The sequence below is a fragment of the Corvus hawaiiensis genome, chromosome 1, assembly GCF_020740725.1.
Source record: "Corvus hawaiiensis isolate bCorHaw1 chromosome 1, bCorHaw1.pri.cur, whole genome shotgun sequence".
Taxonomy (NCBI): Eukaryota; Metazoa; Chordata; class Aves; order Passeriformes; family Corvidae; genus Corvus; species Corvus hawaiiensis.
The window spans coordinates 36,737,224-36,761,765 of record NC_063213.1 but is presented as its reverse complement, the minus strand read 5'-3'; the positions used below and the strand labels follow the sequence as shown (position 1 = coordinate 36,761,765).

Below are 24,542 nucleotides of genomic sequence, written 5' to 3'. Positions count from 1 at the left end.
TGTGTTACTGTAAGGACTCAGATTGTTGTAGAGGTTTCAAAAGAAACTGTACAGTATTTGATGACCTATTTTTTATACATGAGTTGTCTAAATAAAACCTGAAAAGGAAGAGTTACAGAAATTCCAGTAAACACCTTTTTATTTGCTGTATACCTAACTGGAAGAAGGTTTGATTTTTTTTTAATTGCCAGCAAATCTTGATTTTTTTTTTTTTTTAACCTGCCTGAATTTGGACAAGTCTTATCAGTTTTATAGATAAATCCTTTGGGAATCTGAAGCCACAATGACAATCATTTTCAGAGTGTTCACATTCCTGTATGTGGGTTTGATGTTGGGTTTGTGGCTGGACTTCCTGTTGTGTAGAACTGTGTTCGTCTACCTCGATACTTACACCACATGAAATTTAACTAGAAAAATCTTTGTTTTATCAAAAAACAAAATTGTAAGGCTCACATTTAATCAATATGCCCTTCAGCCAGAAATACATAATTCCTTTAAATAGGGGAGTCTATTGGTCCTTTTTGGTAGACACATTAATGAGCACTTAGATGATTAAGGAGCTTTTTCTGATTCATTTGTGCCTCACTTTTGCTACTTATGGCCATGCATTATTGGCAATATTGCTTTAATAAGTGTGCAGCCAAGGCATAAATCTGTCAATTGTTTTCCTTCTATATCAATTTACATCTTTTCATCTCCTTAGATTAAGGTTAGGGTCCACTAAGCTCTTAGCTTTTTTCACATGGCTTAAAGGGTTTTGGCTCTCTCATAGCCTTAGCTACACTTTTCTTAAAAAAAAGTTCTTTAATGAAATATTTTGTTTAAATCAATAAACAATATTTTTCTTTTTTTTTTTAATGTTAAGATAGTCTATCATGCAAATGGGGTGGCAGGAACTACCTGAGCTTCTAAGACACTTCAGAATCAGCTGTTACCGAACTCATTCTTAGAATATTACCAGTATAGTGAAATGTGGGTCTTCACACAGTTGCTGCTATAGCACAACCTGCCAAACCTCAAAAACAAGCACCATGCCTTAAGCTTTTACGTGGCTGTTTTTATTTTTTTCTTGAGAATTTTGAGTGACTGCCTTGAACAACCATTCACTGCCTGCAGCATTTCATGCCTGCATTTTGTTAGGGTAGAGCCTGCGTGTGTCCTCTGCTATCTTCAGGACAGAGACTGACTATCAAATGACATATTTTTGGTTTTATTTTAAATTTTTTTATCAGTCTCTTTTTGTGACCACCGTACAATAAAAACACACCAGTATTTAACCAGCCCAAGTGCTTTAAGATGTGCAGTGCTGTATTTAAGCCTTCCATCACGAGGGGGTGCTCGCCTATCACAGTTCATTCCTTCCATGCCTCAAGCATGAATTAACGAGGGGATCCCCCCAGATTTCTACCTCTTATATACTAATGGATGACAAAAATACTGTCCCAGTTGAGCACAAAAAACCAGGTAGCATAATGGTATAGAGTGGTATAGAATGGTAGCATAATGGTAGGATTTAGAAATACTGGTTTCTTAAGGTGGTAAAATATGCTAGAAGTCACATACTCAGTGCTGCTTTCAGATAATCTCATATGGAACCCTATGGGTTGCTGCTTATGTTATATATACTTTTAAATGAAAATTTACGTGGTTATGATTCTTACTTTTTAAAAAGAATCATCTTAATACAGCTCTGAAGGCACTTCAGTGGAAAAAAACCCACAAACAACACAACTGTGACCTCAGCAGAATTAGAATTCTATTTTTATTGTTTCAGAGATGATCTAGAACATGCTGAGAGAAATATTATGTACAGTGTAAACTCAGACACAGATAATTTCCTGAAAATTGCTATAGTCTGAAGCACTCTGAAAGAGCATAGGAATAAATCATAGAAATACAAATTCCCAAGAAAAGTGACATATTGATACAGAAGCTGTTCAGGGATATCTTTTTCGATTTTCCATTAGTGCAATGTCTACAGAATGAGTTATTGCAGAGACTAACAGTGGTTATCATGTATTTCAAGCAAAACTTTCGTATGATTCTAGAAACAGTTTTAGGTTGTGCCTTGTATTTTGTTACCTCTCAAGGATCATACCTATTGTGAGTGAAGTGTTGTACACAGAATTGCTTTAGCTGGGAAGGAGAGAGAGTTGATTATTTGGGGCATACCTCAAATTAACAGACTTATTTCACATAAAACTCTCAGGGCTGCTCAGGCTAGCAGTGCCTGCTTCTCTAAGAGGTACATGCCAGCTTCATGCTCCTCTCCAGTTCTTTGTATGGATGGGATCAGGATTACTGACTTTCTGAGATCATACTAGATCAGTATCATATGGTTGACCTGCATACTCCATAAACAATAAGGTTATGAAGTACCACAAGTATAGTAGCATATGTAGGTCCCTTTAACTCCCTCTTGAGTCTTGCATTGTATGATACATTCCTTGCCTGTTGCTTTAACTTTCTAACTGTATTTTTTTTGTAAACTGTATTTTCTGGTGCAAGAATTTTTGTTGGATGATTCTCATCGAGTATGACAGAGTTAAATAACTCAGATAGAAGTCCCTGCAATTTACATGAAAGCAGCAGAGTAGAGAACAAAAAGAATGCCCTCATAGAGAGAAAGGTCAGAATCTGGGATGTTCTTCACTATAAGCGAAGTTTCTCATGTACTAAACCATCTATACAGGAGAGAGATTATCAATTTCCCCCCTTCTTTTGGAAGAAACTAGAATCAGAATTTAAATCTTAGACCCTAAAGCCAGTTAAGCACAAGAGATACATCTGTACAAAGCAAGCTTCTTAGTTCCAGTTTACACAGAATGTCTTGGTTTGTGGGTTATTTGATATTTATTTGTTCCTGCACATTATGGACCTAAAGCTACCCAAAACAGAAAACTTGGTTTGTATAAAGAAAGTAGCAGGATTGTACCAGCATTTTTACAACTAAATAATATTCCTGCAGTCACTTCTATGCTAGTCCCCCTGAGTATATTATGAGTTAATTATAACAGGTAATTATGGTTGAAGACAAAGTCTTTTACAGGAGAGATTGAAGTTCAACAGTAGTCTTGAAGGACAGTGCCATCACTTAAAGAAAATTAATGTCCTAATCTATTGTGCCAAAGGAAGCTCTGGGTTAAGTGTCGCTGATTCATAACCATGTATGGGCAAGCAGCTGAAGTACACAGTAGGCAATAGGGACTTCCAGTTCATAAATATTCACAAGGCATTTACGTGTCCCTGTGGTGGAAAGGGCATGCTGCCGAGTGCCAAACTCCCTGGACCACTCCACTGTGTGGTAACTGTGGGGTGTCAGCTCAACATCTGCATCTGACTTGCTTTATAGCTTTAATCCAGACCCATGCTAGGATTCCTTGGAAACTGTGCGCTTAGCTGAATAATTTATCATGTGACTTTCAATTATTTATGACTTCTTATAACAAATGATATAAAATCTAAAGGTGGAAGAGATTTGTAACTTATGAATATCCAAGTGACCATCAGCAGATTGCTGTGTTGTCAAGTCCCTGTGTTTGCTGCCTCTTTGCTTCTCTGAAGGAATTCCAAGCGAATGGTCATTTGATGGTGAATTGATCAAAACAGTAACAAATTACTCCCTGCCACTTGTTGTGTGCACATTCATCTAATTACACTGCTTTCCTTTATTCTTCTCCTTCATTTTATAATAATTACTAGAAATTAAAACTGGAATTTATTAGGACATTTTAGATTTGTGAACAGATATTCATTATCTGCTTGAAAACTGATCAAAAGTGCATTTCCTGTAGGACCTTCCTGATTGTGGCTTACTTTTAAGTTTTTCTTAAAGAACCATTTTTGGCTTGGTTCAGTCACGTGTGCCTCTGCTTCATGGTGCTTTGTGACACACAGCTACCGTGTGTGTCAGCAGAACTGCCATGCTTGCTGAGGAGTACGGTCATGCTTGGCCCAAATAAGAGACCATGAAAGCATACCTTGTGGATTTAGCGATAACAGTTTGAGAAGTGAGCCTTCATGAGCTTTCCACTTGAGTGACCAAGCATAACTTTTGGATTCTGTGAGCAGTGTTACAGAATTCAAGGCCTAGAGCTAAGTGTCTAAGCAATTTCCTTGCTGAAGCCTCTGTGAGAGTGGCTGATGCTCTCATGCTTCAGTTAAGAGTACACCTGCAATGGAGGTTGCCAGGGAGTGAAACTGTGAATGTTTTGCTTCAAGTTTTAGCAGGCAGTCCCAGCTATGGCCACAATGGTTTCAGATAGTTTCTAGTGCAGGCCAATATGATCCTGATTCAAAGACAAATTTGATAACCTCGGATTCACCCAAAGCAGATTTCACTGCAGACCATGTGGGAAGGTGCTTTAGTCTCTACCTCCTACATCCCTGTCAGTGCCCAGCTTTTCCTGCAGCCCGGCATGGCACAGTTGGGTTCCTCCAGCTCAATGTAAGAAAGTTTAGGAAGTTCCTGTGTTGGATAAGGCTCTAGTAGGGGCTGCAGGGTAGCTTGGCATTGGAGCAGAGATGTAAGATTTTACCCTGCCCATGCTGGTGATGGATTTGGCAATTTAAAGTCACAGCCATGCTGCAGTCCTTTGCACAGGCAATTACTGTATTAAAATTTCTAGTTACCTCATAATCAAAAGCATAAACCTCGGCATTCTGTGTCTTCTTTGGAATCAAAAGATCCACACTGGAACAGGTCAAGACCCTTCATTCGGCTTGTGTAACACAGGCGTCTGTGAAACCCTCCGCAGCGATGTCTGATACAACTTTTACATCTCCTAAGTCACCTTTATCAGCTTTGGTGGTATTGTTATTGGTTTTTCTTTTTTCTTTTTTTACTGCTCCCCTTTTGATACACCTTTCTTAAACTAAGTAGCCTACTTTCTCATTTTCATTGGGATTTGTCCATTTGACCAGGGAGGATTCTAACTAGGTCTTTAACGTGTGTAAGTGGGAGGCAGCACGCCTTAAAGGAAATACTGCTTGGTTTTACAATAAATCTCATCCCCCACAGAGCCAAGCTCCCAGGAGCTCCGTGCTGCAGCACTCATCACATTCTGATTAGACGTGCAGGCAGTGAGCAGTGCTGGTGGCTGAGTTCATTGTTTTGAGAATTGTTTTCAAGTAATGTTTCCAACATTGGGTGGAGATCTGTACTTAAGGCATTACTGGTGAATTACCGTTCTTTGAGGTGCACAGGGGAGACAGAATTTGATGATTTTGTAATTAAGCAAATACCTTGAGATCACTTCTGTCTCATTTTGCTGAAATTGATGTTTAGTTTTCATGCATTTGTAAGCTAGCCTTAGTAAGAAAATGGGGAGAGGTGGAGTATTATTACTTTAGGTTGAACTGTGGCCACCTGCCTCAAAGATACTGTAGGTTTTTGAAATACTTGAATATGCCTGTCTACTGTATCTTCTTATGGGCTACCCTTGTTGGCAAGGTGTTTCCTCTTAAGTCTGCATCAGGGTGGTTTGAACTTCTTCCATGCGGAGTAAGCCTCCAGTTATTTGTTGCATTCAGTACATTGTAATGAGAAAAATGCTGCAGTGAGTGGAATAAATTATGGATTTGCTGGACAATGTTTTTCCCTATTTTTTTTCTGTTTTGTTTTGTTTTATTTTGTTGTTGTGCTTGTGTGACTTACTAGTAACTGTAATTCCTAGCTGTTGTTTCTCTTACATCCACAGTGTGCCCTTCACGTGTTCTGAAACAACTTTTCAATGTTGTTGGGTAGTTGCTTAATTTTTTAATTGCATGTGTTTCACTGATTGTTAAGAGCAGAGTATCACACTCAGGAGGGCTTAAAAGTATTAAACGATTTTTATCTAACAATGGATGTTATATGCAATTAATTTCCTCAGCATTGCTTGATTCCCTTTGCCTTTGATTATAGACTATTTTAGTAACATGCTTTTGTAAAGTTATAAACCATAAACCATGCTTTTATCTTTTTCTACACTCCTTTCTTTTTTTTTTTTTTTTTTTTTGGTATCATAGATGCTTAAATGCATATCAGAAATAAACACTGAAGGAGATTCCTGAAGGAAAGAGACATGTAGGGAGAGTGAATTTTCTCATTAAAGTTGCAGCAATTACTGTTTAAATTACTTTTGGGAGTTAATTCCACTGAAGGGACAATACTGTTGACATAAATATCCTTGCAACAGTGAATAATTCTGCTTACAAATATATTTAAATTCAGAAGAGAACCAATTAAATTTGTCATTTACAAGTGTTTTAGTTGAATTTCTATGGAATGCATTCTTATTGCAACTTTTAATACATCTGGTTTCCCTTCACAACTAGTCTGTTTTCTATGAACTGATGAATATAGATCAGGTGATATGAAGGTCTTTCTTCAAAATTTCAAATTACAATTAATTTCAAAATTCAAACTAATTCCTACAGAAGGAAATTTCTTTTTGGTAGATGCTCTAGCCCAAGGCTGCAGGTAGAAAAGTTATAACATGGTAATTATGAGATGCTTAATCATATTAAAAAGCTTGAAGACAAAATGCTGCATTCAGTCTTTAGTTCTGTAATGGTGTCTCCTCTTGTTTGAAAGGGAATGTTAATTAGCAGAGAGCAGTTAGCTGTAAAGTACATTAAGTCTGTGTAATGAAATCACAATGGAGAAATGCCTGGTTTAGAAGATTCATTTTTTGATGGAAGTCTTCAAAGATATAGAGAATAAACAAATTATTTAGTCCTTGTCGTATTCCTCAAAAATCCCATTTAGGCTAGGGGCAGCACAATGCTTCATTGCATTCTTCAGCAAGACTGGGCTGTAGGAAAAAGGTTGGATGAACAGTAGAGGGGGATAACGCAACATGAAACCACAAGGCATTGCTAAATATAAGTACACAGGTATTAGTCAGTACTTCATAACAATTTTTAGTAATTTTCCTGTTAAGACACAAATTTCTTCACTTCAATCACAGTCTAGTAGTATTTGATTTAGAGCTGAAACATATGAGTAGACTATAAATGTATTTATGATTTTATTTTTCCATTTCTCTCTAGGAAAAAGGTTCTAATTTCAAAAATATGTCTTTAGAGGAAAATTCATCCTTTATTAATCAATGCTTACTTTTATTCTGTCATTTTTAATCAATGTAGATGGCAACCCAAAATATCCCAAAGAATTATTCACAATAAATGCATTTTAATATCTAAATAAATAATTTCATTTAATCACTTGTTCAGTTCTGTGGAAGATAACACAATTGCTCTGCTTTGCTTTATAATTACTGATTTTTTCCAAAATTGGCACATATGGCTGACCAAATTTATTTAAATGATGCCCCTTTGTATATACAAGAGTTTGCTCAGTGCAGAGGGAAATGATACAAACTGTTTTCCTTAAAGCTAACTTATTTCAACAGTATTCTTTTTCACGTTCCAGAAAATATATTCTACATTTTTTGGGATACTAATTAGGAACTCATAATTTTCAAATAACCATAAACTGTTTTCACTATGAGCTGCCCTGTTCAGTGTTAGTGCATATGTTAGAGCATTTGAAAGTTTGGCATCTTGAAAAATATTTGTAAGTGCTATAATTGTGACTTGCTGATGGAAATGGAAAGTGAATCATCCATTTCACTTGCAAATTTAAGAAATCTCATCGCCATTCAAAGACATTAAAGTGAGGTTAAATTAGTTAAAGTGGTTATTCAGAAAATGAAATTATATTTAATCCATCTGCAGATATTACAGTGCTCATATAGCGATTGAATTCGTAGTGATTAGCTCAGGGATTAGTTCTCAGTGTCTGTGAATGTTCATGAACAGTGTGAATAAGTTGTTTGGAGAACAGAAAAAACAACTTGCTGATAACTGTTCTGGCATTACTAGTAAGTCAGTAATGTCCAGGGGGATGATGAAAAAAGTGCAGCATTTGATTTAAGAAGCTGTGCAGCGATACTTAGGATTGAAAAGGGGTTATGGCTTGACTAATAAATTCGTAGTGGGTGTGGCAACCCAAGATTTGATTTTAGAAGTTACATAATCCTACTTGGGTCTGAAATGCTTTGGATAGTGAGTAAGTTTGTATATGTAAGGAGGAATACCAAACAGCATTCACTGTTTGCTTTTCACTGGAAGTGTGGTAATCCTCTTGATTTTCCCATAGAAATCAAGTGCTCTTAATTTACTGTGTCTCTTTCCTTAGATAAACCCAAGTATTCTTCTAGGTAGGACTGATTTGTGTATGCTGACTTTTTGTATTCCATGGCTGCACCAGCTTCCTCTTTCTCTAACAGATAGATGAATGTCTTTAAATTATCTGACCATGCAGACATTGATGTTCCAAATATGATGGATAAAATGTAAAGAATGGCTATCTGAATTTTTGTTGCTAAGCTGTAAACTGCAGGAAAGAAGAAGCAGTAATGGTGGGTGACTTTACCCTGTCTGTAGGTGCCTTTGTTACCAAATTTCCCAGACCGTTTCCATTGTGCAGGAGCTTTGTACAAACTTTCTGCATGAAGGTTGTCACATCTTCTTCATTTTGGTCCCCATTTGTAGTGCTGTACCTTCTCTGCTTGCCATTTGACGAGTAGAAGGCATCACTAATTAGACAGGCACTCCTTTAATTTTATTGTTTGTGACCAGTTTCAGATCCAGTTACAGACCCAGTAAGAGGTGATGCATTTTTACAGAATTGCACCTGATCCTTGTACTGAGGAGTTATCAGGGTGAAGTGATAGTCCTACAAAGGTCAGCATGGATAGAAATACAGCACATGGTTATGGGTTATGGGTTACAACTCTCCATATTGGCAACTCAAAACCTAAATGAAATTTTAATTAACTGCGGTTAACTGAAAACCTGCCTGTGTAAAATGAAGTTTCAGTTTAATTAAAAACTTCAAATTTTGATAATATATTCCCAGATCACAATTTTTCTGCTATTTTATCAGACCTATTTATTCTTGATATTAAAGAGTTCTATTTCTTTTACTTCCTTCTCAGCAAGCAAATGTACTTAGACAATAATTCATGTTGCAGTTTACTCAATAAACAGAATGCATTTTGAGAAATACTGCCTTTTAAGAATTGCATCTGATCCAATAAACCAAATTATATAACAGCAAAGTACGTCACCGATGTAAACAAATACCAGATGGGTTGTAAAACATTCAATTTTAGATCACTGCAAATAGACTGAGATAAACACTGCTGTGGTGTATTGTCAGTCATTAGTAAAGCTCAAAAAGGGATTCCCTCTGCGTGCCCATATTCTGGAGGGTTCCACTTCATGTTTGTTTTTCTCTTTCTTTGAGTCTCGCTCTCTTTAGCCCCACTTGCTACCTGTTATTGTGCTTTCAGACCCAATGTACCAACTTGGCTGCTTTTCAAAGTGTGACAACACGAGCCAGCAAGATTTTGCTAATGAAAATCAGAAGGTGTTCCCAGAGAAAGCATTCCCAGGGAAGGGGTGTGGGCCTGTTAAGGCCTCTTGAGGGGTGTGGGCCTGTTGAGCCTGCGGAGGCTGGGATGTTGCTTTCTGTATTTTGGGGAGTGGGCTCATCTCTCGTGTCATTTTCCAACCCTGAAGGGATGGATGTTGTTACCTATCCCAGACCCAGCTTCCTCCAGGGTGGATGTACATGGTGACAGTTGGATTTTTTCACTCTTCAGATATGAATGCTTTCACTACAAGACTCTTTCAGTTGTCGTCAGTTCAAGATAAAGTTCGAAGTGTGTTTCTATTATTGATTGAATGCAAGGCTGAAGTTCTTTTCCACACAGTTAAAATCTGGAGGCTGCTGTTCTGTATTTAAGATATCTGCTAGCACTTCTATAATAAGATTTTCTAATTGTGGGTTCACTGACATTTTATCTTTAGATACATGGTCTAGTGGTGGACTTGGCAGTGTGAGGTTTGTGGTTGGACTTGATGATCTTAAAGGTCATTTCCAATCTAAACAATTCTATGATCTGCTTATGTGTCTGTATTTTACACTAAGTGAAATCTATAATAATATTTACATTTAAATTAGCATACCTCATTCAGCATTATATCAGAAGGGGTAGTTAAGTATTGTATTTGGAAGATATCCACATTTTAGTGGGTTTACCTGGTTTTCCGTATTGCCACCTAGATCTCTATTTTCTCTGTTCATACAGTAAATCTGAGATTTATTAGTTCATGCAAACAGCTTTAGACCTTTTAAATCCCACTTAATACTTGAACCTAAGTAGCAGAAAATACAGAGGCAGATTTTTTGAAAAAACTTGACTTTCAGGTGGATCTGTATACTCCAGATGGAGTCTTGATAAAATCTTAACAAGAGAGGCTATTATTCCCAATATCCAGAATAAACATTCATGTAATGCTCTTCAAAAGGTTTGTATAAAATAACTCAGTTTACAAAAATTAGTTAAGTAACACAATGCAGGCAGATTTTCAGCAGATGATCTGCAAGTACCATGTCTGAATTATGAGCAATGATGGGTCACTCTTTATTATAAGCTAACCATAAAATGCAGGTTGGATCATAGAAACAGAAACACTTTGTCTCCTTCAAAATGTAGAGCTGGATTTTATTGGTAGAGAGGAGATGCAGTCATCATGGTTTAGCTAAGAAAGGTTTGTTGTTTTCTTATCATTACTAACCTTTTATTTGTGGGTCTGTCAGCCTATTTGACATCACCAGGGATGCCAAATTTGAGTTATCTTAGGAGCTCTATAAATCACAGAATGTGCCTATTTTAGCTGCCTGTTTGGATAGAATTTACTTGTGTAAATACTGAAATGGGGTAGGGTGAATTTAAGCACTCTTTAGGTGTTTTATGTATTGAAAAGTATAGTTAATTTCTATAGATGAATTTCTATCTAGGCCGAAGACTTTTATCTTCCTTGTTTTTCTTCTAAAGTTAACAGAAAAGAGCCACTTCAGATCTGGAGACTTCTCCGTTTTCTCTGTGAGGCTTCTGAGAATCTGACATAACTTCTTTGTCAATACTTAGTTAACACAGAGGGTTTTTTAGTACATATTTTGAATTTTTAAGTGTATTTGCTAAGATATTATCAAAAGCTTTGCAGAAAGTGTGAAGTCTAGTTACGTTTTTCATATTTAATGCAGTAAAATCAAACCTTATCTACATACAGACACAGTACACACATATAACAGAGACATGCAGATGTACCTGATCTTGATTACATACAAAAGTTTTCTTTCTAGAAGCAAACATCTTCCAGCTGTGGGTATGAATTAGAATTGTGTTGCAGAAAACCAATACCTTATTTACAAAAAGTATATTTTCTTATTTCTTCTTCTGGGAATTAATTTAAATATGAAAAACACCTGTCATCTTGTCTGACAGCTGATGACAGCATTAAGATCACTGAGTGACTAAGATGACAAGCTATCCCTGCACATCAAAACATCAGGCTTTTATTGCTGTCTTGGGTATACAAGAAACTTGTATTAAGTGGTCTTTAACAAGGACTCATCCTGTTTGTCAGTTCTGTGACATGATTTTTATGAAGGAAGGAGTAATGACCCACGTCAGCTGAAGATGAGGAGATTGCAGTAGGTATTGCCTGTCTGCATTCCATGAAGCTTGTCTGCAGAGATGCAAACAGATCAAAGGGCATGTTTTTTTCATCACAATTCCTGATGGGGATTAGGCAAGTTTATATGAAAATTCATACATTGCTAGTCAGAAACAGATTGTTCAGATTTAGGAAAAAGTTTTCTCATGAAGAAACACAGCTTTTTTTTCCCCTTAGATTATGTGAATTATTGTAGTTTTATCACTGTCATGTTTAACTCCTGTAGCATTACAACCATGCTCAATTGAATGGGGAAATTACCAAAAGCACTGTGGAAGCATCCCTTCAATCTGAAACTTGCCTTTCATGTATTCAAAAGTTTGGGGAAATTCATCACTTTGTTTCAGTAAAAAACCATTATATTCTCTAATAGTCTTCAATATCTCCTTCAGAAAATAATTATGATCTCTTTTTCAGTGACTGGTAAAGTAAATTGAAATGGAATGTGTTGTGTTGTCTTTTTTCAACTTTTAATCAGGAAGATCTTGGCAAAATATGCTTTGTTATAGTGCCCTGCACTGAGGGTTTTTTCCAGGTCAAGTTAACAGTAAACTGCCCTATTCCAACTTCTGTATAGAGATAATTCTGAACTACAAATTCTCCTATGGCACATTCATGTATTAAGGTTGAAGAATATGAAGAATCCCTACATTTTTCCCGCCTTTTCCAGGGGATTTAGGGTCTCCCTAAATAAACGTTAAATACTAAAGGATTAGAATTCATTGAAACAGTATAATTAGTTTCCAGCCCCAAATCTAGATTTGTACTTTTCACTTATGTGCTCAGGTGAAGGACAGGCTGATCTTTAGAAAAAAAAATGGACAGCCTGAGTTTATCACCAGAAAAACAGCCACAGAAATATTATTCTCAGTGATTTTTCTCATGCCTCCTTGGAGAGACTTGGGCAGAAGCTGCAAATGCAGTTTCTTGCTACTCCTTATTTCATATATGAGTCTTGACCCTATGCTCTGGGTGGGTTTGAAATCACTTAGATTTCATTTTTTATTTATGTTTGTTATTATGCAGTAATCCATGGCACTGAAAACATGTTGTAAAGAAAACAGTGCAGTAGGTAATTAGTGGGAGAAATATTTCAAAACAGTATTTTTAATATGTTTCTTAGTATATATGGCGACGAGCATATTTGTTTGATTTTTAATGCATTCTCTTTGTTTACCTGTATTTGCCTCATCATTTGATGTTGCCAATATTTGGTCAATGTTACTATTTTTCATATAAGGAAATTTTGATGGGGTTTTGAATGTTACGTATTTTTATATTTTTCTGGTTTTATTAATATAAATATTTCTCTTTTTTTTCCTCTAGAAAGGTCCTAAAGGAAATCTCTGTTGGAAACCTAAAGCCTAATGAAACAGTTGAAGCAAATCTGGAAGCACAACTACTTTCCAAATTAAACCATCCAGCCATTGTCAAATTTTATGCAAGCTTTGTGGAGCGAGATAGTTTCTGCATTATCACTGAATATTGTGAGGTGAGACTGAAGAAATTTGACAGAATGTGTGTATTAAAATGGGGTCTTCTAAGAAGCCATTTTATAAAATGTTTTAGTTTGAACTTTAGTCTTTATTTGTTGCTTGTGGCATCACCTTCTACTTGTTAGGTGTGTTCCTTTCAGATAAGGAGTTTTATCTGCTCCTGTGAGACTCACAGATGAACAAACCACAGAAGAAGAAATAGGTAATTTTAAGTGCAAGTTCATTTGGTATTACAAGTGTTACAAGAAAGGCTTAAATGCAGACACACTGCTGGATCTGTGGGAGAGCTCAGAAAGGTTGGACCACTTGTGTGCTACTGATAGGTGAGAGAGATTGAGATTGGGGGTGTGGGGGCACGGTATAAAATCTGGTATAAATGAGGAAGGGAAAACTCACTTGTGATTTGGAGATAATTACAAGAAGCTTAAGCCTGATCACATGGATGATGAGTTTGGCAGCAGCATTGGCTTTATAAAATGAAAACCAGTGTGAGTCAAAGACCAGAGTGTAGTGGATATAACAAATATTAAATCAAGATATAGTTACCATTCATTTTTTGACTCCAGCATTTGGTTTAAGAACATACTGCTGAAATCTGTCTTAAAGCTTTCAAATAAGAATTTAAACATATTTAAGCCAGGTTTTTAGTAGTTTATATAAAACAAGTGCCTACTTTGTATTAAATATAGATGTGCTCTTTCAAAAAAAATCTGTCGTACATAAAGTGATCTTTTAATGAAACTGTGAAGCAAACTCTTTAGTTGTGCTCTGCTAGACATGCTGAAATGCTTTGGAAGATAATGAACTTAGACTACTGGGTTACCTGTCCACAAATCAGATTTGATTTAACTAATCAAATTTCTTCAAGAATGTAGCTTTCATGGGAATAATTAAACAAGTACCATTCCTGTCAGTTATTTCTTCCGTAGAAGCTTTATTTGATGACAGTAAAATGCATATTTTTTGCTGGGATATTTAAAAATTAAATCTGAAATGTTCAATTCTGTGATACAATCTGAGTATTTGTTCATATACTATTTTAACACCCATGCAGGAGCTTTTTGTACCATTCCCTGAATGTCTGACAGCTGGGGTTTGAAAATACTGTCAAATCTTCAAGGAAATCCAGAGCTCAGAACTGAAGGATTATTCTGATCTAGTCCAGCCATTACCATGCACTCATAATTTTCTCTCTACTAGCAGTACAAAGTGGCCCAATACCAGATCAGTTAAACATGTAGGAATAAAGGAACCTATTTCAGCAGCACTATAGCATCTTTTATCTATCCACTGCTTTTTACTCTCTTTTGAAAAAAATTTTTGTTCATTTGGCATCAAGTTATAGGTGAATAAAAGAATAAAATGATAGTAATCGCAAGCATGACTCCTTGGAGTTTTAGGGTTTTTTATGCAGGTGGTATTAACTACCCTGCGTGAAAATGTTTTGATACAGAGTTACCCTATGATCTGGGAGTCACATCCTCAAACAATGTATTAGAGCAAGGCAAATGAAGGAAGAGGAAATGGGTTCACTGGTTATGCACTAAATCTTTTCAGTTTTGAATCTGCTAGGTGAGGTCAGGATGATACTTGGCCCAATAGGATGTGCTTCTGACTTTTTCCCAAAGGACGCGTTCTGTGGTAGCGTTGCATTTAAGCCATTACAATATATTTCATCGACTATTCAGACAAGTACAAAGCAAAGTTGCACACATTGCTATACAGTTTCTTTTCTATTTTAGGGGGAGTATTTCCAGAAGGTATACTTTTGTATTTACTTATTTATAACCTGCCTTTGTATGTGATGGGATTTAGTTTTTTTGACCTAAAAGATGCCTGTTTAAATCATGCTTAAATTGAGAATGAGAAAAATGTAGTGCTACCTGATCCTTGTTTGGAGGTCTAGTACATTCAGTTTTTCATGCATAGAATAATTACCAGATTGCCAGTAATTGGTACTCTTGGGCAGACTCAAAACAAAGAGCACACATTAAGTTGGCATGGGAACGGAACTACCCCCCTGAGCTTTATTCTGTTTTCTCCAAAGTACTGTGACTTATTCATTAGCCACCGTGCTTTGTTCATTCTTGCATGAGTAGCATAGAGGGAGCCTCCAGTGCAGCTGCCCTGTGCTATACCTTGTCCTGTGAAAGAAAAACAGAGAGCATTGGTCTCCGTTGCTCAGCTTGACATCTTTTATTACAACTAAATTTAATCAAACTTATAGAAAATAAGTATATGTGTTCTGTTTTATCATACTTGTTGAGCTTCTTAGACACTTTCCTCAGTTCAAGATCTTGTGGGTAATATAAACATTATCAGCTAACACTGATTTCAAACAAAGATGCCTTAATGAACCTTGGATTTCATTTTGTGATATAAATTGGACTTCAATAAAATACAGTTTTTACAGGGCAGTTACTTTAAAAGTGACATCATTGTAATATTTTATAAGGCAGAACTGGTTGTACTTTCCCCCAGACAATTATTTATGTCTCTTGACTGCGGTCTCAGCTGTGGTGTGAGTACACATATGCTAAGGAAATCTGAGCAAAAGGAATAACTAAAGCAGTCAATGCCTGTTCACGTTATCAGCTCTAGATGCTAAGCTGTTTTAAATAATTTACTGGTGTGTTTGATACTCTTGATATTTAAACAGAAACTGCAGCTTGGAAACTCCATATGTACCTAATTTGTTAAATTGTTGAATTCCTCATGAATTTCATTATACTGACCTTGCAAAATGCTAAATTGGGTCGACAAATTTTTTCAGAGTTTCACAGCAGCAGTATTTCAGCAATCTTTTATGATGTGTTTTTGTTTTCCTTTTTTTAGACTCAAGGTTAAATTAATTGTAGGATATTGAGACCACTCTTCCCTTCCTGAAGGTAAAAACTATGCAGTTATGTGAGGGCACATGTAGTGCTTTATTCAGCTGCTTTTGTTCTCCTTAGACCTCTTGCAGGAATTGTCCCTCAGCTTCAGAGTATTCACTGCCCTAACTCTGTAGGTCCTACACTTACTTTTCTTTGCTTTTTTCATAGCAATGTCTTATTGTGAGAGGGCACACATTGGGACAGGGAGAAACGGTGTTTGGAGCCTGCTGCACTTCATCTGTCCTCACCTGGATAGTACACAGTCCCTTGAGGCCAGCAGCCAGCTGACACATTTGAGCACCCCCTCAGTCCTGGGCTCTGGATGGTCTGGGGCATCTGTCTGGAACAGTTTATTTTATAATAATGACTCACTGTTTTTGAGGTGCGTGAGTAGATTCAGGCACAGCCCATCTGGTTGCCAAGCAATGGAGTACCCAGCACCAATTTTTCTTTCCTTCCTCTTCTCTGCTGCAAGCAACCAGGGGGAAGCTGCTGAACATTTGGAGTTGCAAAAGGGAAGCAGCTGCTGAGAGTTCCAAGTTCCCAGAAGAGCTTCTCTCTGGGCTGCAGCAGGGCAGCAGATGGAGAGCTGAACCCATATTCCCTTCCCTAGTGAATGAGATGATTCAGACATTTCAATTAAAAAATTGCAGGACATTGTCAGGGAACATTTTTGATAGATGACAAAACAGTTTTGCTTTGTTTTAACACACTGACTTCTGAATGTTGTAACTTAGAACCAGAAAGGCCATAGAAATTACTGTAAACTCATGTCAGAAGCACATGAATGTATAGATCTGCAAGGACAGAATCTGCTTATTTTGTAGCAGCAGTATGAGGCACTGTGGTGTTTGGAACAGAAAAACAAGAAATGCTGAAGACATCATAAAATGGTGAGAGTCAACAGTGCAGAGGAATAAAGGGTTGATGATGGGAAATGATACTGGTACAGTCGTACAGGTGAAATAGTTTCTTGTATATGGCACATAAATCTTCTGATTTTATGTAGAATGTACAATGTAAAAGTAATGATTTATGGCAAATAAGCTCTCCTGATGTAAGGTAATCAGTCACTGGAGTGTAGTCAGACTCACAGTCCCTTTGCTCTGAGGTTAGTTACCTCAACATATTGCTTACCATTAATATGTGTGCATTCTTGTAGACAAAATGAATTTATTTTATAAACTGGATAAACAATCAGCTGACCACCATCTGTGTATTTTTGAGCAAAAAGAATGGCTTTCCTGGAAGTCTCCTCAAAATCCTCTTTCATCACGTTGTTGTGCAACTGGTATTTCCAGCTATCTGGATTACAGTTTTCAGGTAGTCTTTTTCTGAATATATTTTCTATTTTATTGGCACTCTATACTGTGTGTCCATTCTACATTGTTCCATTCCTAGTGCTACTTCAAGATCAATTGTTATTTTAATGGAGTATCACAATAACACATGCTACATATTCTTGAGGCTTTAAGTCTGCTTTGTTTCTGGCAAAAGTGAGTTTGAAAGAGGGCAAAGTATCATAATTAAAGAGACTGTATTTTAATTCTTAAGAGAACAACATGGTTTCTTTGATGCTGACATGGTTATTATAACATAATAAAAGAGTGTCTCTTGACTGTGCAATGTTTGACTGGAGTGGAAATGCTTTTCTCAAATTCATTAACTTATTTAGACCAATTGGGACAGATTAATTTTACTTACCTGGGTGTCTATATATTAGCCAGTCAATGTAGGCCCTCATCATAAATCTTTGCAGGGAAATAGTGTTTCTACAACATGATCCATCCCTTCTAAGGCAGACAACTGGATGGCAGAGATAATTGCACTATACAGGTGTGTGTTCCTTTGTGTTGACCGTAAAGTTTGAGGGTGACCAGCTCAGATGCTGAAGTTGGGTGACATGAAGTAAGAGCAGTTGAAAACTTTGCTGATCTTGTGTAACACTAAGAGAAAACTATGAAGCCAGACTGGTTAACACCATTTTGATCCTCACTTGTGTATGCTTTTGGTGCTGGCAGAGTTCAGAATTCACATGCATATGTTGATTTTACAGACCTACATGATAGGATGCCTGAAGGTCTAAGGAAGTGGGGTCCTGTACTATGATGAGGGACATAGCATTTTGAAAACTTACTTTAAATGTACAAATATATTGTGATATTTTTCAGGGTGGAGATCTAGACTTTAAAATTCAAGAGCACAAAGATTCTGGGAAGATGTTCACTCAAAGTCAAGTAATAGACTGGTTTATACAGTTGTTACTCGGAGCCGACTATATGCATGAAACGTACAGTCATTTGATATGAGAACATTTAGCTTGGGAGGGGAGTGAATGGACTTACTGACTAGTTGGAGGTACTCAAACAGAAATGAAAGTTCTGTTCACCAAACTATTGTAGTTAGTATATGTCAGATACCTCAAGTGTAATTAATTACCTATCCTGCAGGAACATTGTACATTCTATCTTTTAGCAGGACAATGGTAGATGTCTTCCAGCATTAGACACACTTTTTTAAAAGAGCCAAATGGAGTATGGAGCACAGTAGAAATAGTTCAATATTGTTAGAAGAAAATGGATTAAAATGTTAAAACTAAGTCATCTTTTTAAAGGGGAGTCAAGAAGCATGCCCTGCACGTATTTACTGTGAAGCATCCAATAGATAGGCTTGATGGACTCCCAGTAAAATTAGTGGAGTTACTTACATGCATTCTTTGAAAAGAGACAGCACTTTTAACAGCACATCAAAGATTAACTTAAAAAATTACTGCAGGTCATCCAGATATGAGGAGATCACACATGATTGGAGCAGGGGTAGTGTATATAGATGGTTGCCTAGCTCGTCATCTCCATGAGTGTAGCTCTTGTCTGCAGTGTGATTTGGCAGGCTGACTGCAGTGATGGAAAGATTTCCCTTGTTGCCAGTGTGCTGGACATGTACAGTGCTTGTCTGGTTCCTTTTCTGCATCATCCTTTGCAGAGCTTGGATAAAATTTGTTTGCCTGAATTTTAGGTGAAACCGAGCAGTAGGTACAGAAGTCACCTGTCATCAAGAACAACCGTTCCTGAGTTGACCTGAAGTTAAGTGTGTGGGATGTGTTTGACCTAAACTAATGGATGCCTAATGAGTTTTTTCAACTGTCAGACTGTGATGGAAAAGGGCAGAGTGAATTGCTGTCCAAGATGCAAGGGCATTTTTGTTCCTAAATGCCAATTTATTTAGGACTTGTACATGAAATGCTGCCCTTCCAGTGATGGGAGGACATGAAGAGAACTCTCTTGGGATGCTTTGCCTCTTCAGCATTCACCTCAGACCAAAAGGACAGAGGGAGATGGAAATAAAAATCCTGACATCTTGAACTTCAATTTAACAACTTATCATTAAAAGTTTTGGTACCCTGGAAAGTCCCCTTTTGGAGAAATCCTTTCTTTAACATATGTGTTTAGAAGATGCTTTGTGCAGAATAATGCAGAATAATAATATAAACATTGCATTTGGACTCATGGTCATTGTAGGCCCCTTCCAACTGAACTATTTTATTTTATGCTATGAGTTATTCTTTTTGTCTTTCATTTTCTGTATTTTCTTATGCCTCTTTTATCTCTCGTTTTTCCCATGTGTCCCTCTTTTCTACTCTTCTCTCCATTTTACTTATCTTCTACTTGTTCTCAAACAAATCTTTAAAATCAAATAGGATCCTAAAAATAAACTTAATTTGGTAAATAGGTATATAAAATTTGGTTTCCTGAGAAGTCAGTTAATTCTTCATTTAAAGCAATTTGATTTTCCAAACATCATTTCATTTTCTCCTTTTCAATCATAGCTAATAGTACCTCTCCAGACACTTACAAATAACGTGATGGTTTTAATTTTTATATATTTATTTGTATTTTATTTTGTTGTATGTACATTACAAAATTTAACCTTTTTCTTACTAGTATAGAGTCAAACAATAGCTTAAATGGAAAAGGTTAGGCTTAAAAGAATTTAAAACTACCTGCAGAAATTTGAAATCCTAAAACATAATAACAGCCCTCTGTTTCTGTGTAGAAGAGTCATGCATGATTTCTTCTCTACTGACATGGAAAAAAGCTGTAGTATATGTTTGAATTGTGTTCTAATGCAAAGAAAGCTTATTCCTAGAATTAGAAGCTTGAAGCGTTTACAACCTGTGGGTTGGTTCTTCCCCAAGCCATTCCTAAGAAATCTCAGCTGCTGTGGACAGGAGTTTTTTTTCCAGAGCATCAAAAATTATGGTTTTAAATATAGACTATTCACTTGTCCTTCTTGCACAACTTTAATTGAACTTCCACTCTTCGTGAAAACTCTTATGCTGGAAACTTGATCTTGATTTTTTTTAAAAATTTGAAACTTGAAAACAAAGTTATCTAGAAATAAACAGATTCAATCCTTATCTGTCTTTGTTATAAACAAAGGGAGAAGTAAAAGAGAGACAACACAATTCAGTGGTCTGATCTAGATGGAGGCTTTTAGCATGAAACCATCCTGTAGTCTCTCATAATACACATAGCCCATCACATGTCAGGGCACAAAATTAATCCCACAGCAATCAGGCAATGAGGCCACTGATTGATTAACCTCAATTTGAATACAGCTGACCATTATGTTACCCATCATTTTGCTAATCTTTGTGAAGAATTTGTGAACACAGCTTTTTATAAGGTTACTCATTATGCAAACAGCAGATAATACAGGGTTCAGACTTACACAGAACCTCTTACTCCTCTGCAGAGTTCTTCAGATAGAGTAAAGAGAAATTAACTGCACAAGATTTCACAGCAGTAATAACTTCAGCTTCCCTCACCTTCACTTGTGGCTCGTTCTGTTGCAGGCAAAGCTTCATTCAAGGAGTCTGCCCACTGCTCAGGGCTTGTCTTGTTCTTTTATGACTATGAAACAACAAGCAGGTACTCTACAGAACACAGATATGGGTATACTTACAGCCCAGATTTGAAACTGTCCTTAAGTATTAATTTCTACCCAAAATAACCACTCAATAACTGCTTCAGTGTCCATCAAGTGAAGTTTTGCTGGAGCCCAGTTAATTCATGTTGCCTTTATAGGTCTGTTTCGTCCTACAATAAAAAAGTTGCTCTCTTTCTTTAACTGGATTTACAGTGCAGGCTTGATATTATTTTCTTACTAGTATTAAAGTATTCTTTTCAGGTAAGATTTCTGCTGGTACCTTGTTTATCTTCTGACATATCATGGCAGAATGAGTTGCATTGCAGTGAGAGATATCATCATGGAAAACTCAAAAAAATCGCCCCAAATATTTCTTTGTCATATTAATCTTACAATTATTGGTAATGCAACTAAAATACATAACATTTTCATCAATATGTTGCAAAATTATATTAGCATTACATTGTAATTCAAACTAATGTGACCCAAGCATCTTTTCATCTCCTTTTCAAATAATATGCTACTGAAAGCTTTCTGGATCGTTTTTATACTTCAAGATACCTGTTATTAAAATAATAGATATTCAGGAAAATTTCAGCTTCAGAAATTCTGTGGTTATGTTTCTATAAAGGAGTACTTTTAAAAGAACATTGAAACCCACCAGTGCTCAGTGTGCAAGAATAAGTTAATGCAGTGAAAGCAAGTTCTTTGAAAGGATCTGTGTGATGAATGTTAAGAGTAGTCCTTATGAATCTAAATTAACACAACAAGATGTCTGTAAAACTCTGTGTTTGTGTGTATATATATATATACATATATATACTTATGGAAGAATAATAAATATCACCTCAGTTTAATTTCCTTACTGATATAATATATGAGTGTGTGCATATTGCTCACAGAAGTTGTCAAATAGAGAACAAATTATTTATAAACAATACTTTATAAACATGAGTGGAGACATACTGAATAAAACTTCCATTTTTCCCAATGTGCAAACCGTTTTCTAATGAAAGTAAAGGCATTACTTTCAGGACAAAAAATTGAAAGAAAAAGAAGTGAAAAAAATTGCTATAAGAATGTGAAGAACTCTTTTTCTTGACCCATAAAAATAGAAATGTTTCTTTTTCATGCCCAGTCTACGTACATACTGCAATGAATTCTAGTATTATTTTTCATGGTTTTTTCCCCATTTTTGAACTGAGTATATTGAGTTACATATTTTTTTCTCTTTTTGCAAAAAATATTTTCAAATGAATTGTGGACGAAATTGTGTATTTAAATTCTGCTGCAGAATGCGTATTTTCTAATCTTAATATAGAAACTATTTTGGAAATAATTTCACTATGTCAATGCCTAAGACTTTAATAATTCAAATTTGAGATAATACTTGAGGATTGCTCAAAAAAAATTAAAGTTGAGTATTATATTTGTTTTTCCTGCCCACGTCTCAAGAATCTTAGAGCATCAGTTTCTTTCTTTACATGATCTAAATGGCTGAATGACAACTGTATTTGTGTTACCAAATACAGTTTCTGTAGCCAGTATGTACCAAATGCTATTCTAACCTCCTCCTGAGCAGAGCTGATGACTAATCCTATGTGCTGGCAATCATTTCAAAAGTGGAGGAATTCTAGTTTAGGTGAGGTTATAGGGAACAATGCTTTTGGAAGTGTTATTAACAAGAATAAGTTGAGAATATGTTTTGTATACTGCAGAGATACTTTGTTTTCCTAAGGGGCTGCAGAACTACTGTCACACATGTAAGATTTATAGAAATTAAGATGATTCTGTATATCCTTACATGGTGTGTAGATCATGACGTTTTTTTCAAACTCTGATGGAAAAATAAGTCTGTAAAAGCTAATTGTTCTGTTTCTTTTCATCTTTGTCTTTGTAAAATTCTTTCATCTTCCACACTGTTACTGTAAAAAATTGAACTACTAGCTTAGGCTATATACATATTTGTCTTTGAAGTAATATTTTTGCTTCAGGAGTCTTCTCTTAGCTTTGAGAAGCTCTTATTGCTGTTTTTCTCATCCCTTATTCTCTTGTGAGGCATCTCGTTCTCCTGGCAGAAAATAAGATGTAATGCTTTTAAGGCGAGTCAGATAGGAAAACTTGCCTTTCTCCCTTCCTCTGCAGCTCATGCTGTGTCTGTATCTGTATTCTTAAGCTGGGATCCCCAGGTACATTTTTATTACCCTGCTTAGGCTCTCACCCTTCATGTGGGTGCCCGTGAATGCACCTCTCTGTGTGTATATGAAGCTCCTTAATGCCATCGTCTGTGGATTGTCACTGGCAGAGTTAGATGGTAGCAATGGTGGGCTGGTCTTTCTGAAAAGGGCTGAAGTTAAATACCTAAAATACTTAATATGTGCCTCTGAATGCTTCCAGTTGGATGAGGCTGAATTTCCTTTTCTATTCCAGACGGATACTTCACAGGGATTTGAAAACCAAGAATATATTTTTGAAAGATAATCTTCTTAAAATTGGTGAGATTTCCATACTTTTTAAAGATATATTTATTTTCATGTGATAGAACAGTCCAGCAGACATTTTGTCAATAAGGAGATTTAAAGAAATAGCGTTTTGATTTGTGGTCAAACATTTATTTGACAGTCAGACAGAGGAGAGGCAGTGAAATCTCTAGCTTTGAGGATGCTTCAGGCTTGGCTGGACCTGCACCTGAGCAGCCCCATGTAACTTGCTTTGAGCTAGGGGTTTGAATCAGAAGACCTTGTGAAGCCTCTTCAAACCCAGATTGTTCCGTGATATGTTTTTATTTCGAAGAATTACGGAAAATTGTTTTTCCTCTTTTTTTAAATACTAGCAGAATTTTCTGGACATACAGTCATTTTATCATGTCTAACAATAAACAAAAAAAGTTTATATGAATAGATATATATTTATATTAATAGATTATTGTTTCTACTAATATTTTTAGGAGACTTTGGAGTTTCTTGTCTTTTGATGGGTTCATGTGATCTTGCAACTACTTTTACTGGGACACCATACTACATGAGTCCAGAAGTACTGAAGCACCAGGGATATAATACAAAATCTGACATTTGGTGAGTAGTTAGAATGCTATTTTGGTTGGATTAGGCATTTATCCCCACTAAAACTATTTCAAGACATTTGAATCAAATGTTGCAATCTGAGGCCTTGCCACTTGCGTTAAGAAGCCTGTAGTTGGCTTTTTTCTAGTCAGTTATCTGAGACTTTAAAGGAGAGTAAAACTCAGATCCAGTCTCTGATGTGATACAGGATGATTGTAGACAAAGTTCAGGTTTTTCTAGGAAGAGGGAAATCTCTTTTTTTCTCGTGTTGAGAGAGATGAGTTGAAAGAAGCAACTTTCTGTGAAACTTTGGGTGGATGAGCAGAGTGATTCTGGCTGAGAAGATAGAAGGACCTTCTTAGGAACTAAATTTAAAAACATGGGCAAATGTTAAAAGCAATAAAGTATTTGGAAATGGAGTTGAAAATGAGAATAACTGCAGTGTTAAAACAGAAACAAAAGGCACTCTCTTTTATGAGGCTCAAAGATAGAAAGAAAAGTGTCAGTTCTGCATTTAGATGGCACAAATTCTTGAGATCAGGACTTCTGAGGTGATGATTAGAGAATCAGGTCTAGAAGCTGAGATCTGTTGAAAGACTTTA

The 24,542-nt window shown here is 36.3% G+C and overlaps 1 protein-coding gene across 2 annotated transcripts in view; it reads left to right on the top strand.

Moving 5' to 3' along the window:
• The window catches only part of NEK11 (NIMA related kinase 11), an 84,177-nt gene that overhangs the window by 3,627 nt on the left and 56,008 nt on the right, over positions 1 to 24,542 (top strand). For both annotated transcript variants that reach the window (XM_048300665.1, XM_048300657.1), the window contains exons 2-5: positions 12,904 to 13,069; positions 18,121 to 18,239; positions 23,309 to 23,373; positions 23,826 to 23,952. In XM_048300665.1, the coding sequence (XP_048156622.1) occupies positions 12,904 to 13,069; positions 18,121 to 18,239; positions 23,309 to 23,373; positions 23,826 to 23,952 (477 nt within the window). The remainder of the gene's footprint in view (positions 1 to 12,903; positions 13,070 to 18,120; positions 18,240 to 23,308; positions 23,374 to 23,825; positions 23,953 to 24,542) is intronic.